Consider the following 15,729-nt stretch of genomic DNA (forward strand, 5'->3'; position numbering starts at 1 on the left):
TTTCGTATCCATTGATAGAGAGGTTTTTTTTTTTTTTTTCCTTCCCCAAAAAGACTTTTAAACCACGAAAACTCAAAGTACCGAGTTAAATACAAATTCTCCCACTTGGCATAGGGCCCCATTCCCCTTTGTCTGTGCCACTTCTCAACTTGCTCTGGAATTTAACCATGTACTTTTTCCTGACCGTGACTTTCATTGATTGATCTTCATATATGTTCTCATGCTATCCCTTCTGGCTGTAAAAATCCTCCCTTTCTCCTTCAGAGTTCATCCCAAATGCCTCCTCCCTCCAGGCTGCCTTTCTTTCCTGATCCCCCAGACAGATAGAAGCAGTTTTTTGACCTTCAATACTCTTTGTGTTTTTCAGACGACACCTATCATGGTTTGTCTTTTATTAGAACTGCTTTATCTTTATTTTGTTCGTCACTCTCTTAAGGTAAGGGTAACATCCTTATCGTCCGTAACCCTGCAGACGTTACTATGGGAGCTTATGGGTCCACCATCAGTTAAAGTGATTTGGGGAGATGCTGGGATCAACGGGAAGCGGTAGGGATCTGAAGTCAGTTGCAGCTGGGTTCCGGCTCTGACACTTACCAGCTGTGAGGCTTGGGCGAGCTACTTGGCTGGTACAGGAGAATCCTACTACCTGACGGAGCACCAAGGGGCAGAACGCTGAAGTGCTGTGTAACTCTCCAGAGAACTGACTGAGCCCTGTTGGTTATTTTCCTTACGGGGAGCCGATGCAGGCTTGCTGCTGAAATCCCGATTTGCAGGACCAGCCGTACTTCACGAATGGGCGGTCCCCCGGCCGTCTTCCTCCCGGTCACCCCCAGACTGCTCTCCGCCACGCAGGTGAGGCCGCCGAGCCGTGGCGGAACGGCCTGGAGCCCCGTTCTCTCGGGAGGCCTCCTCCTTGCGCCCGCCCAGGGAAAGCCCTTCCCTTCCCGGTAACCCCGAGGACCGCGGCGCCGCCGCCTACGCGAGCCGTTTGGACCCTGCCCGGCCCCCGTAGCTCCCCTTCTCCGGCAGGTGGTTCCGAGCCTCTCCCCCGGCCCGGGGCGCTCACGTCACCGGCGAACCTCTCCCCACGCGCCAGCGCCGCAACCAACCGGGGAAATAAACAAACCCCGGCGCGCGGCGGCGGCGGGCGCGCCCGGCCCCGCCCCCGGCCCGCCCCGCGGCTCTCACGCCGCCCCCTCCGCCGGGACTTCCCTCCCGCCCTCGCTCGCAGCCGCGCTCTCCCCGCCCCTCCCCGCAGCTGCCGCCGCGCTCCCCGCCGCGGGCCGCTCCGCCCGCCCCGCCCGCCCAGCCCGCCCAGCCCGGCGCCCGCTCGCGGGGCCCGTTAGTGCCCGGCGCCCGCCCGCTGGCCCGCGGCGCGAGCCCCGCCGCGCGAGCCCGCCCCCGCCCCCGCCCCTTGACCCAGCCTAGTCCCAACGCCCAGCGCGGCCGCCCCGGAGCCGCGGGAGCGGCGGCGGCGGCGGCGGGGGGAGGAGGGACAGGAGGGCCGAGCCGGCGGCCGGGGAGGCCCGGTGAGTACGCGGAGGGCGGGCCCGCCTCGTGGGGGGCAGCGCCGGCGCCCCCGGGGCGGGGGTGGCGCCTCGGCCGCGCCGCTGCGTGCGCCTCGGGCGAGGCGGTCGGGGACTCGGCCGGAGCCGCCGGGCACAGGGCGCGGGAGGGCCGCTCCTCGGGAAGGGCCGCGGCGCCGCGCTCGGGGCGGCCGGCGGGGACCCGCGCCTCCTCAGGCCCCGGCGCCCGGGCCGTGGCCGAGCCGCCCGGGACCTCGCGGGGCGCGGGCCGGGGGCTGCGGGGCGGCGGGGCCGCGAGTGACAGGTGCCGCCGCCCCCTCCCCGGCGGGCCCCGCGCCCGCTCGCCCGCAGCCGGGCGCTCGGAAATTTCTGGAGCCGCGACCCGACCCGCTGTTTTCTCCCTTCCAGGTTTGGAAGCCGCTTCTGTGCCCGAGTTAGGTCTCGCCCAGCCCCATTTCTTTCTCAGCGTACTTTGTGCGAGTAAGTTTTGGAGCCTCGGTTGACAGCCTATGGGTGAAATTTGGCTTTCATTCATGAACGAGGTAGAGCGGCTTACTTTTTGAATAAAGTGCTCCTCCTCCCCGCTAGCAGTTGGAAAGTAGACGAGCAGGGCTTTGGATTTTGTTTCTTGCCGTTATTCTTTGGAACAGCAGTCTTTCAGAATTTTGGTCGCATCTCCCGTTCTTAGGGTGCTTAGTTGATACTGAGCAGGAATGACAAAAATGGCTCATTAAATGGTCTTTTCTCTCCAGCTTTTAGATTTTTCATTCTCACCTTAGATTTTACCGTTGAGTGGGTGCTGTGGCTTTCACCCAAGGCGCTGATAAAAGATCATCTCTCCTTTAATAAGAAGCCAGTGAAATTTCGTCTAAATCGTTCAGGGTTGCCTATTCCTTCGAGTGGTAACAGTGCTTGTGATTGTCACCTGAATCATCAGCTTAATGAATTTGGCTTGCACCTGTAAGAGTAGCAGAGAAAGTTTATGGGAAATTGAAAAATTAGAAATACTTAATCAGTGGAAATAGTGATTTTGTTTCTCAACAGGTTTGAAACTATACTTGGTATTAGTCAAATCCTAATTAATGAGAGATAGAATCTTTTTTTTTTTTTTAAAGATTTTATTAATTCATGAGAGGCAGAGACACAGGCAGAGGGTTCAGAAGCAGGCTCCCTGCGGGGAGCCCCATGCGGGACTCTCCATCCAGGCACCCCAGGATCACGACCTGAGCGGAAGGCAGATAGATGCTCAACCACTGAGCCACCTACGCATCCCTCCCTCAGAGATATTCTTAATTGTCACGAATGGTTACAACAAACTTACTTGTAAGATACCAATCTAGCAGCTTCATTCTGTGGACTAAGCAAGATCTGGGAAGTTGACCAGAAGAACATTGGGGCAAATGAAAATACAGGTGTTTTATCCATGGGCGATTCCTTTAGCTCCTCACTCAGTACCTGCTAGTACATTTTGCTTAGATTTTTCAGTCCCCAGAAATTAGGTGCAGATTGCATTAGGGAAGCAGTACCTAACTATGAAGAAAAAAATTTAGGACATACCCATTAAATGTATGTGGTTTGGGGATCCCTGGGTGGCACAGCGGTTTGGTGCCTGCCTTTGGCCCAGGGAGCGATCCTGGAGATCCAGGATCGAATCCCACGTCGGGCTCCCGGTGCATGGAGCCTGCTTCTCTCTCTCTCTCTCTCTCTCTCTGTGGCTATCATAAAAAACATTAAAAAAATCTATTTTCCTTTAAAAAAATAAATGTATGTGGTTTGTTCACAGCAAGTGTGTTGAGAACAAGGTTTTGGTAAGCACTTGGCAGGTGCTGGTTGTGAACTTTTTAAGAAGCCAAAATGAGGGATCCCTGGGTGGCGCAGCGGTTTGGCGCCTGCCTTTGGCCCGGGGCACGATCCTGGAGACCCGGGATCGAATCCCACGTCGGGCTCCCGGTGCATGGAGCCTGCTTCTCCCTCTGCCTGTGTCTCTGCCTCTCTGTCTCTCTCTGTGTGACTATCATGAATAAATAAATAAAATCTTTAAAAAAAAAAAAAGAAGCCAAAATGAAAGATATTGTTTAGTTGTGTTACTTGAGTAACAGAACATGAAATATTTGTTAAAATTTCACCAGGTACTAAATAACTGATACTCAGTGTCATTTCATTTAATGTTCAGTCGTCCTTTTATATTTATTTTATTTTTTATTTTTTTGAGGTTTTATTTATTCATGAGAGACAGAGAGAGAGAAAGGCAGAGACACAGGCAGATGCAGAAGCAGGCTCCATGCAGGGAGCCCAATGTGGGACGACTTGATCCCGGGACTCCAGGATTATGCCTTGAGCCAAAGGCAGACACTTAACCGCTGGGCCACCTAGGTGTCCCCAATCTGTCTTTTTAAATCTAAGTTACATTTCAAGGAGACCACACTAATTATACCTATGTTGTATTAATTTCTTATTTTGTTTAGGCTAAACTGGTTGATGATGTTAATGGAAGATGACTATCATTTTATTAAAGGAATGTATCTAGTTGTTCTTGACTGAGGTATGGACACTGCTACCATTTTTCTTGACCCTTAAGAGGTCATAGTCTGGAAGGATGAGGTCATAGTGGCAGTGGTCCTCAGAACCTTGGTAGGAGAGCCCAAGAGTACCAGCCATTTAGAAGTCTTGCTGTTCACTGCTTAGGCTGTTCACTTTTAGAGTTTACTTAAGTACCTGATATACCTTAATTCTTTTTAATCAACACTTTAAAACCAGTTATGTTTCTTGAGCAAATCTGTTTCCTCAACAAAGTTAGTTGTGATGGTCACTTAGTAGAATGGCACTTCTAATGAAACAAATTGGAACTGCTAATAATCATTGTTAATTCACATTTGCATTATGGGAGTTAGGGATTATCTATAATACACTTTGCATTTTCTTTTGCTGTGCATTCTACTTTACAGCATATATTTCAATGCATAGATAGCTGTGTACTTGGGGAATATATTTTTTAAAAATTCAATAAATTTATCTTTTCTGTGCCCAATCCTGTGGTTCTGTTAGAGATTGACTTTCAGGATGTTGAAATCATGGTTGTAGGTGGCTAGGCACAAGAGTAAAGAGATGATTTTAATAGAATCCACTTAATACAATAAAATACAATAAAATAAATACGATAAATAAAATAAATAAATAAATAAATACAATAAAATAAAGAATTATTACAGAGAAAGGAAAGATTAATTTGAAGGGGAGGTCACAGAAAGCTTCCTGGGGATGCTCGCCCTTGAGCAGGATTTTGAAGACAATGAATAGAAGTTTTAAATGAATGAGAGGGAGGGCATTTTAGGCAAAGACAACAGAAGATATGAACAAGTAAAACTAAATATGTGTTTAGGAAATTTTAAGTAGTTTATTTTGCTATAGTATAACATCTGAGGAAGGACAGGGCTATAGGAAGCCCTAACATACACTATAATATTTAATAAGTCAAATAAATAATTGGCTTTTTGAGTGTTGAATATGTGTTAAAATGGGTTTCACTATAATTTGATATTGCTGCGATCTCAAGCATAGAGGAATTAATGGTGGTAGTCACTAACAAATTCTAGAATATTGTACTTCTATGTTATGAACCATCTACATATTTACATTTGTAAACTTATGTGTTTCTTATGCATTTTGACCTGCAAAACAGGTTGTTTTTACATTTTTTAAAAATTTTAAATTTTTTTAGAGAAAGAACACAAGTGGTGGTGGGGGGGGAGCAGACGAAGAGGGAGAGAGAAAATCTCCAGCATACTCCCCACTGTACATGGAGCCTGACACTGGGCTCCATCCACGACCCTGAGATCATGACCTTAACTGAAACCAGGAGTTGGATGCTTAACTGACTGAGCCGCACAGGAGCCCCTGAAACAGTTGTTTTTAAATTATCTTGAAAATTTTCTTTTGTCTTCAACTATTTAAATTAGCTTATAAGCTATTTTAAAAATTTTGTTATTTTTAAGAGATTTTATTTATTTCCTTGAGAGAGCGAGTGAGCATACAAGCAAGGTGAGCGGCAGAGGGAGAGCAGGCTCTCCTCTGAGCAGGGAGCCTGATGCGGGGCTCCATCCTAGGACCTGACCTGACCTGAGCTGAGCTGAGGGGAGACGGTTAACCAACTCAGCCACCCAGGCACCCTGCTATTTTTATTTTTTGATTGAGGTGAAATTGGTATATAACATATTAGTTTCAGGTGTGTAACATAATTTTATATTTTCCTTTACTAAAAAGTGATCATCATACCGAGTCTAGTTAATTTGTCACCATACAATTGATCCCTTTTACTGTTTTCACCTATCCTTCAACCCCTTTCCCTTCTGATAATTGCCAGTCTGTTCTCTGTATCTATGAGTTTTATTTATTCATTTGTTTCGCTTTTTAGATTTCACATAATGGTGTTTATCTTCGTTTTTTTGTGGATTATTTCACTTAGCATAATACCCTCAAGGTCCATCCATGTTGTCACATGGCAAGGTTTCCTTTTATGTGGCTGAGTAGTATTCCGTTATGTATATATATCACATTTTCTTAATTTATTCAAACATCAGTGGACACTTAGATTGTTTCCTTATCTTGGCTATTATAAATAATGCTGCAGTGAACATAGGGGTGCAAATTAGTGTTTTTGTTTTCTTTGGATAAATACCGATCAGTGGAATTGCTAGATTGTGTAGTAGTTGTACTTTTAATTTTTTGAGGACCTCCATATGTTTTTTTATAGTGGCTACCTCAATTTACATTACCACCAGCAGTGCAAAAGGATTCCCTTTATCGCACAACCTCTCCAACACTTGTTATTTCTTGTCATTTTTGATAGTGAGCATTCTGACAGGTGTGAGATAACATTTTTTAAAAGATGTTATTTATTTAGGGGCGCTGGAGTGGCTCAGTGGGTTAGGCTTCTGCCTTCAGCTCAGGTCATGAGTTCAGAGTCCTGGGATCGAGCCTCACGTTGGGCTCCCGGCTCAGCGGGAAGCCTGCTTCTCCCTCTCCACCCCTGCTTGTGTCCCCTCTCACTATCTCTCCCTCTCTCTCTCTTTGTGCCTCAAGTGAATAAATAAAATCTTTTTTTTTTTTTTATGATAGAGAGAGAGAGAGAGGCAGAGACACAGGAGGAGGGAGAAGCAGGCTCCATGCCAGGAGCCCGACATGGGACTCGATCCCAGGACTCCAGGATCGCGCCCTGGGCCAAAGGCAGGCGCTAAACCGCTAAGCCACCCAGGGATCCCCAGTAAAGTCTCTCTCTCTTTTTTTTTTAAGATTTTATTTATTTATTCATGAGAGACAGAGAGAGACAGAGACATAGGCAGAGGGAGGAGAGAGAGAGAGAGAGGCAGAGACATAGGCAGAGGGAGAAGCAGGCTCCCCCATGGGAGACTGATGCAGAACTCCATCCCAGAAACCTGGGATCACAACCTGAGCCAAAGGCAGATGCTCAACCACTGAGCCACCCAGGTGCCCCTGGATATCATCTTATTATGGTTTTGATTTGCATTTCCCTGATGATTTGTGATGTTGAGCACCTTTTCATGTGCCTGTTGCCATCTGTACGTCTTTGGAAAAGTGTCATTCAGATCCTCTAACCATTTTTTAATTGGAATTTTTTTTGTCACTGAATTATATGAGTTCTTTATATATTTTGGATAGTAGCTGCTTATCAGATATATGATTTGCAGATCTCTTCTTCTAATCAGTAGGTTACCTTTTTGTTTGATGATGATTTCCTTTACTGTGCAAAAGCTTGTTAATTTGATGTAGTCCCGTTTATTTTTGCTTTTGTTGCCCTTGTCTTTAGAAAGAGATCCAAAACTACCACCAAGAATGATGTCAAGTAGCTTACCGCCTGTGTTTTCTTATAAGAGTTTAATCATTTTTGGTCTCACATTTAGATGTTTATTTTGTTAATTTTTGTGTATAGTATAGCATGGTGGTCCAGTTTCATTGTTTTGCATATGGCTGGCCAGTTTTCCCAGCACTATTTGTTGAAGGGAATGTCCTTTACCCATTGTATATCTTTTTCTCCTTTGTTGCAAGTTATTTAACTATGTGTGGGTTTTCTGGGCTCTATTCTATTCTGTTGGTTTATGTGTCTGTTTTTATCTCAGTCCATACTGTTTTGATTATTATAGCTTTGCAATATGGTTTGAAATCAGAAACATGATACCTCCAGCTTTGTACTTTCTCAAGATGCTTTGACTATTCACTGTCTTCTGTGGGTCTGTACAAATTTTAGTTATTTGTTCTAGTTCTGTGAAAAATGACATTGTAATTTTTTTTTAAAATTTTTATTTATTTATTCATGATAGACACAGAGAGAGAGAGGCAGAGACACAGGCAGAGAGAGAAGCAGGCTCCATGCACCGGGAGCCCGACGTGGGATTCGATCCCGGGTCTCCAGGATCGCGCCCTGGGTCAAAGGCAGGCGCTAAACCGCTGCGCCACCCAGGGATCCCGTCATTGTAATTTTGTATAGGGATTGCATTGAATCTGTGGATTGCTTTGGGTAGTATCGACATTTTAACAATATTAATTTTTCCAGTCCATGATGCAAAGTATCTTTCCATTTATTTGTGTCTTCCTTGATTTCTTTAATCATTGCGTTATAGTTGTCAGTATACAGGTCTTTTCAACTGCTTGGTTAAGTTTATTCCTAGATATTCTTTTTGATGCAATTATAAATGGAATTGTTTTCTTAATTTCTTTTTCTGATAGCCTTTAAGTTTTTTTTTTTTTTTAAGATTTTATTTTTCAGTAATCTCTACACCCAACATGGAGCTCAAACCTAAAACCCAAGATCAAGGGTCGCACATTTCACCGACTAAGCCAGCCAGGCACCTTACCTCTAAGTTATTTTTAAAAGGATACTCAAGAGGAAGTGGGGAAATGTACAGAGTAATCATTATATTTCTGGACTAAAATCCTGATTTGTATAGTATCTTAATAATATGTAAATTTTATTTATAGCTCTAACCACCACATTCATAGACTGCCCAATGCTGATAGCTTACAAGGTGTCAGCTATGTAGTTTTTGCTTTGTGTCCATATCACTTAAGCTCATATAAACTTCTGAGCATTTGAGTATTTGGATTTTAAAGATCATGTGAGACAGAAAAGGAAAATAGTAGGGCGGGGGAGAGAAGAGCACTTTTGAACCTACTTACCTTAATATCTCTTAGCTATGACTAGAGATGGAGATGCAGAAGTTTAGGACACAAGACCAAAGGAATAGTGTTCTGGAGGAATATTAGCCCTAACCATTCTTGAAATTAGGGTCTTTAAAAAGCCTGATGTTTTCCATGGTCTGCCTATTTATCTAACCTTTTCAAGGTTTATAAAAGAAAAGTTTCAGATAAATCCCTGGATTATATAACATGACTATCTTTTTGCAAATTCTGAAAAATTTGTTAATGAAGGTTATATTCTCTTAAAAGCATGCCAATGAGCAGTCTTTGACAGTTGTTCTCTCTCTTTGTCTTCTGCATCACTAACAGGAAGGACCAGAGCATCTCTAGGGCAATCTAACCAGTAGCTGCCAGTAGAGGTTTTGACACAGGGCAAAAAAATCAATATTGTATTGAGTACATTATGTTTACCTTTTTGAATTTAGGTATAGATAACCTTTTTGACTTTCCAAAATGAAATTTTTTTTCTTATAGAAGAAAAATGATCATTATAGAATATTTGGGGAAAGAGTGAAAAACTCCAGAAAAGGAAATAAGTATAATGCATAGTCCCGTGAATTTCCTTCTTTTTGGTATGTATGGGAATAATACACATACTTACAAATTTGGGATTATTTTTATATTTTTATTTCCTTTTTTCATTTAAAATTTACCCTCCCTCCCACTCCACTTCTGAAATACTGGTTAGTATACCTTTTGACATGCTGCATAGATTTTTTTTCCTGGCTATTGAGGTAGGTGATGTGTTAGTTATTACATTTTTTAAAAAGATTTATTTATTTTATAGAGTGTCTGCACATCTGCATGCAAGTTGGGGGAGGGGCAAGAGAGAATCTTTCAAGCAGATTCCACACTAAGCATGGAGCTCTGTGTGCGACTCCATCCCAGGACCCATGAAATCATGACCTGAGCCAAAACCAAGAGTGTTGGACGCTTAAGCAACTGAGTTGCCCAGAAGCCCTCCCCCCTTTTATAAAGTACAGCATGTAGCACAGATGCTGGAACCCTTCCAGTTGTCCCATTTCCTTACCCCTCCAACTACTAGGTATGGTGCAAGTGGTAGCTGCTATTCTGTTCTGTTTCAGACCCCTGCCCCTGAACAAATAAGGGATCATTATAGGTGAGCTTTTCCCTCTTCCTGTCTACTCTTTCTTGAGTTAAAGTATTTTAACACAGGTTGCTGAGATGTATCCTCCGTAGCTGCCTCAGAAAAATTTTATGTCTTTTCACTGTTTGTCAGTTAACGCTATTTGTTCTAATGCTTTCTTTTCACATTATCATTCTCTTTTATTATTTTCATTCAGGAATTGTTTATTATCTATCTGCTTTGTGCCCATTGTTTAAGACATAGTCCCTTCTGTGATTCTTGGGTTTCAGATAGATTGGTGTTTCCCTCTGCAGTTTGTTAGGTGTAATCTTCAGGTGTTTCACTCTCTTCAGTGGCTGACTGCTTGACCACTACTTCTCAGGGCCTAAAAACTTTTTTTCATTTCGTAGATTAAAGTCTTAACTTTGAGAAGGGCTAGATGTTGATTTAACTCTCAAACACTTTTTGCGACGGAGTCAGATATGCTTAGCCAAATTTTTAAATAACTTGTGCCAGTTCACCTGTGCCGCTAGGACCCCAAGACATACTTCAGTTAGTAATCATAGTATAAGAACACCAGCATGTTTATATTTGAGTGTTTCTGCTGTTCTGGCAACTGTTCTAAGCACTTCACATAAAGTATTTAATCTTTACAATAACACAGTGAGCTATGCACTCTTGTCCCTATTTCACAGATGAGGAAACTGAGAGATCCGGTGAATTGCTCAAGAGCTTTCAACAGGTAGCAGGTTGACCAGATTTTGACTAGGCATTCTTGTTCCAGGTCAGCACTCATAGGCTAGTGCTCTTCTGCCATTTGACTTCTGCATTACAAACATAAAAGACCAGAGCATCTTGTTGCCTTCAAACGGAGAAGAGACTTACAGCGCTTATGTAGAGCTGGGTGGAAAAAATGTGTTACATTTTCTTTGTTGTATATGATTAGGATAAATAAAACAATATAAAGTATTAGGAAAGATATGAAATGCTGAATTTGTGTGAAACTTCAAAATCTTTTCAGGGTTTCTAATGAGAAAATTGTGCTTGCTTCCCTGAACAGAAGTTTTTAAATTACACGTTTGTTCATGAAATAAGAATATACAATTCTCAATCCAGACTTTTATTTTATTTTTATTTTTTAAAAAGATTTTATTTATTTGTTAATGAGAGATACAGAAAGAGAGGCAGAGACACAAGCAGAGAGAGAGAGAGAGAGAGAGAGAGAGAGAGAGAGAAACAGGTTCCATGCAGGGAGCCTGATGTGGGACTCGATCCTGGGTCTCCAGGATCACGCCCTGGGCTGAAGGCAGGCGCCAAACCGCTGAGTCACCCAGGCGTCCTCCTCCATCTAGACTTTTAGATGATGCTTTCTTCAGATTGAGTTCCCACTGAAATTTTGTTTGGATGAATAGATAATAAAAACAAACCATTTTTGTTGTACAACTATTCAATAATTTATAACAATTGGAATTATTTTTAAAGAATCTCATAGCTCTTCTCATAGAAAAAGAATTTCTTGTGATAAAATGAACTCCAAGATGACATAAAATGACAAAGCTCTTATTTTCAGACAGCATATGTATTGTTTGAGCAGTCACCTTAGAGCTAGACTTTACGCCATTAAAAAGGCATAACACTGGCATGTGGGAAGAAATATCTGCTCCCTGTGAATATAGAGCTATCAGCTCATTACTTGGAACCTTGCTCACAAGGAGACTTTGTGCTTTCCCACTCCTAGTAGCAGCTGCTGCTCCCTGTATTGCATGTGTTGCATTTGGAGTACCTAAAGCAAACTCTTGCAGTAGTTCCCTGGGCCTGCCTACCCTAAGGGGCAGTAGTGCATTGTACACTGATCTGATGAAGTAGATTTTCAGGCCTTACATACTTCCCAGTTGACAAATAACCACAGAGCAGCATTTGTGGGTACTGTCTGTCCTCTGCAAAGCACCAGATGAGGCTGCTTGCATCTGGTAGTGACCTGCCCAGCATCTCAGAATTCTCCTGGGTTTTCTTAGGTGCCCTGAGAACTCAGAGACACTTTATTTGAGGACACATTGGTAAGGAAGCTTTGCCCTATGCCACAGAAAGAAAATTTCTGTGAGCTTTGTGGAGATGTGTTGGACATTTGTGAACATTTAACTCATGCAGAACCATCTAAATGTGGAATTCATGGTTTTGATATCAGTCCTAGAATGGAAAATAAATTTATTTGTGTAAGATATCAATCATGCTAAGGCTAGGTTATACTGTAACAACAAGCTGAAAATCTCCACAGCTTAAAGCAGTAAAGTTGCTTTTTTGCTCAAGCTACATATCCATTAACAGGTTAGTGAGAGACTTTATTCATTGTTATTTCAGACCCAACAGACCTGACCCCCTCTCAACATAGGCTTGAATAGAAGCAGGAACCATGTTCTGGCTTTTAAAGCCTTTTAAATCTTATATTTTACTGGCCAGAATAAGTCACATGGTCATGCCTCTGTTCAGTAGGAGAGTGGTGCATGATTCTCCTTCAGGGAGGGGCAATGAGTATTTGTGAATGGCTAACCCATGCAATTTATAGTCCCAACAGTTAAAATTAAATGTAATAATAATTGTTGAATGACTGTGTAGGATCACTGTATCTCAAGTACTCAGAGCAACTAAAACTTAAAGGATTTTTAACATGACATGTTGAAGTTGGAGCAGAATTAATGCTTTCCAAAAATGTTTTTGAATCTTGAACTTCTTTTTCATTTTGTAATATATTCTCCCTTGTAGTAACTTAACAAAGCCTTAATTCTCATGCTTACAGCAGAAATTTAAGCCTAAAAATGTGTCGTAATTTATCAGTTAGATGTCATTCTTTTTTGTCATGGTATTTTATCTTGATTTGCGTTTGTGTTTTTTTTTTTTTTTTAAGATTTAATTATTTGTGAGAGAAAGAGAGCACAAACCAGTGGGAGAGGCAGAGGAAGAAGCAGGGGGCCTGACTGAGGCTGAGCAGGAGCAGGGAACCTGACTCAGGGCACCATCCCAGGCCCTTAGGATCATGACCTGAGCTGAAGGCAGATGCTTAACTGACCAAGCCACCCAGGCACTCCTGATTTGCATATTTTTGAGTGTAGGAGCAATATATCTTAATGTGGTATTTGTAATAAAAATACTTTTATTTAATAACTTCTAGATGGCATCTCAAAATATCAGCTCTTATTTTGATTTTTCTTTATTTTTAACAAAAAATTCAAAGATTTCCAAATAATTTTCTGGGTTTTTAGATTAAGATGGAAGATTTAACACATGCTTCTCATTTTTGTTCCCTCCTAAAACATACAAACTGTATTGTGTGGTTAGCTTTCAAAATGGACCTCAATGATTTTCACTTCTGGTATTTGTACTTTTGCATAATCCCATATCACATTGAATAGACGAGATTGGTGGCAATAGGATATTGTGGAAGTGACAGTGGCTAGTTCAGATATGAGTACTGTGGCTCAAGATAGATATGTTAAAACTATAAAGAAAAGCAAATGACTTACAGAAAAATCAGAATAATCCTTATATATCACCATGGGGAGTTGGGATGCTATTGGGGAGAGGCACAGGGGGGTTAAAGTTCTCTTAATCTTAGTGCTGAGTACTTGGAGTGTTCATTTATTTACAAAAATTTTTTTACTCAATTGTGTATCTGATACATTTAAAAATAAAAATCAGCAAATTTCTGAGTTTCACAATCTGTTTATTTATTTATTTATTTGTTTGTTTATTTATTTTTTTGTGAATTGAAAGAGTACGAGTCTTCTAGTAGTGACAGAGCTTCTTATTTTGACCTTGGTCAGCAAGGCTCAGCAAACCTAGATTCAGGTTGTGACTCTGCCACTAACTTGCAGAATGACCTGAGGCAAGTCACTTACCCAATTCAAGTGCCAGTTGCCTCCTCTGTAAAACTAAATGATTCATGAGTTGGGTTAGATACTACTGTAGGACCCTTAATATCACAAGTCTACAAGGCATCTCGGTGCACTGAGACTAGTGAAGCAGAAGATAATGTGGAAGGTGATTTTGAAAGGTTGCCTTTGGTTGAAGAAATTTAAGTTCTCTATTTTGCTGTCAGTTCTGTGACTTAGTAGCAATCTCCAGAATCAAACTGGAGGCAGTATTTTGTGTATGAAAAGTGTCTTCCTTTTCTACCTCTTTTTTTCTGTCTTGAAAGTTGGAGATTAACATGGACTTATGTGTGGTGGAAGATGTTCCCACTACTCCATATTGATTCAAGATGTTCTTTGTAAATATGTATATATTATGGCAGTATATTTAAAAGAGAGAAGAAAATAATTTTTGAAAACCACATAGGGAAAAATGAATACATTTTATTGGTGTCAATCATGCAGTAGTTGTCCATGAAATCTCAATCTACTTTTTTCTTTTTTAAAGTACACAATTTTATATTGCTTACTCAAGTTAAAAAAGAATGTTATTGCATTCTATAGAACTGTGGGTATGAATCCCAATATGACTAAAACCAATGTCAGGAGAAGAGAGAAAGAGAGAGTGTGTGTGTGTGTATAAGATTGTTCTAGAATCTAGAACAGATTTTACTGATTATGTTTACTCATCTACCCCCTCTTCTCCCTCCCTACAGGAATTATTCTTGACAGACATATTTTAAAATAGCAATCTTTACAATGGCCTCGGCAGTACTTAGTTCTGTTCCCACTACTGCTTCTCGTTTTGCCCTATTGCAAGTAGATAGTGGCAGTGGTTCTGATTCTGAGCCAGGAAAAGGCAAAGGTCGGAATACTGGAAAGTCTCAAACAAACAAATCAACTACAAATGAGAAAAAGAGAGAAAAAAGAAGAAAAAAGAAGGAACAGCAACAGAGTGAAGCAAATGAGGTAACAGTTATGACTATTTGTGTCTACTCTCCCACTGGACTGTAAGCAGGAGTCCAAACCAAGGAGTCCACAAGGGCCAGGCTCTTCTTAGCTCCTTGTGGCTGTCAGTCCTCAGTATTCCTTGGCTTGTGGCTGTGTCACTTCAGTCTTTGTCTCTGCTCTTACTTGGCATTCTTTGTGTATCTCTGTCTTCACCTCTTCTTGGGGACAACAGTCGTATTGGATTAGATTAGGATCCCCTCTCATTCAGTGTTACCCTATCTCACAAGCTATCTTGATTATATCTGTGAGATTTTATTTTCCAAGTAAGGTCACATTCACAGATACCCGAGGGTTTCAGGCCTATGACATATGTATTGGGGGTTTACAGTTCAATCCATAATAACCTCTATTTTTCTTTCTTGTTTCAACTACTGCATCTCAGATGATGATGATCATACTGTTGTTGGGAGGGGTTTGGCCAGTCCAATTTTAGCTCATCATGTTACTTTGTGATCTAGGCTCTGTATTTTTAAGGACTAGCAAAGTAGTTGCTAGAGTTGTAAGCCATTAAATTTTAATGTTTTTGAATCCCATTGCTTTGTTTTTTTTTTTAAATTTATTGACCTGTAAGGTCATAGATATATTTTTTAAATTTATGATGTTAATTATAAGAAAGGCACTGTTTTAAGTATTCTACATCAATTGACGCATTTATTCCTCACAACAACTCTATAAAGGCAATTAGTAATGGTAAATTGTATTATCATAAACCCTATTAATTTTTTTTCTTTTATTTGGGGGCATTTGACACACAATGCTACATTAATTTCAGGTGTACAACAAAGTGATTTGACAAGTTTATCCATTATACTATGCTTCACCACAAGTCCTACAATGTCATATTAGTTTCAGATGTACAACATAGTCAAAAGCATACTTATCCTGTTTTCTGCTCCTATAAATTTCTTCATTTAAGTGAATCAGAATCATTAAAATGATGGTATAATAGAATACAGTCCATTTTCACCTATTAAATTGTTAGAAACTC

At 41.6% G+C, this 15,729-nt stretch overlaps 1 protein-coding gene across 4 annotated transcripts in view; it reads left to right on the forward strand.

The window, feature by feature from the left end:
* The first annotated feature begins 1,403 nt into the window (after nt 1–1,403).
* Nucleotides 1,404–15,729, forward strand: part of GKAP1 (G kinase anchoring protein 1) — a 70,791-nt gene continuing 56,465 nt past the window's right edge. The window contains exons 1-3 of one of the 4 annotated variants that reach the window (XM_038526975.1): nt 1,493–1,529; nt 1,935–2,006; nt 14,447–14,699. In XM_038526975.1, coding sequence (XP_038382903.1) covers nt 14,490–14,699 — 210 coding nt within the window. In that variant the 5' untranslated portion in view covers nt 1,493–1,529; nt 1,935–2,006; nt 14,447–14,489. Of the gene's footprint in view, nt 1,530–1,934; nt 2,069–14,446; nt 14,700–15,729 lie in introns of those variants that run through there. The other 3 variants (XM_038526972.1, XM_038526973.1, XM_038526974.1) reach the window with 3 other exon arrangements.

This window comes from Canis lupus, chromosome 1 (genome assembly GCF_011100685.1).
Source record: "Canis lupus familiaris isolate Mischka breed German Shepherd chromosome 1, alternate assembly UU_Cfam_GSD_1.0, whole genome shotgun sequence".
NCBI classification, from domain to species: Eukaryota; Metazoa; Chordata; class Mammalia; order Carnivora; family Canidae; genus Canis; species Canis lupus.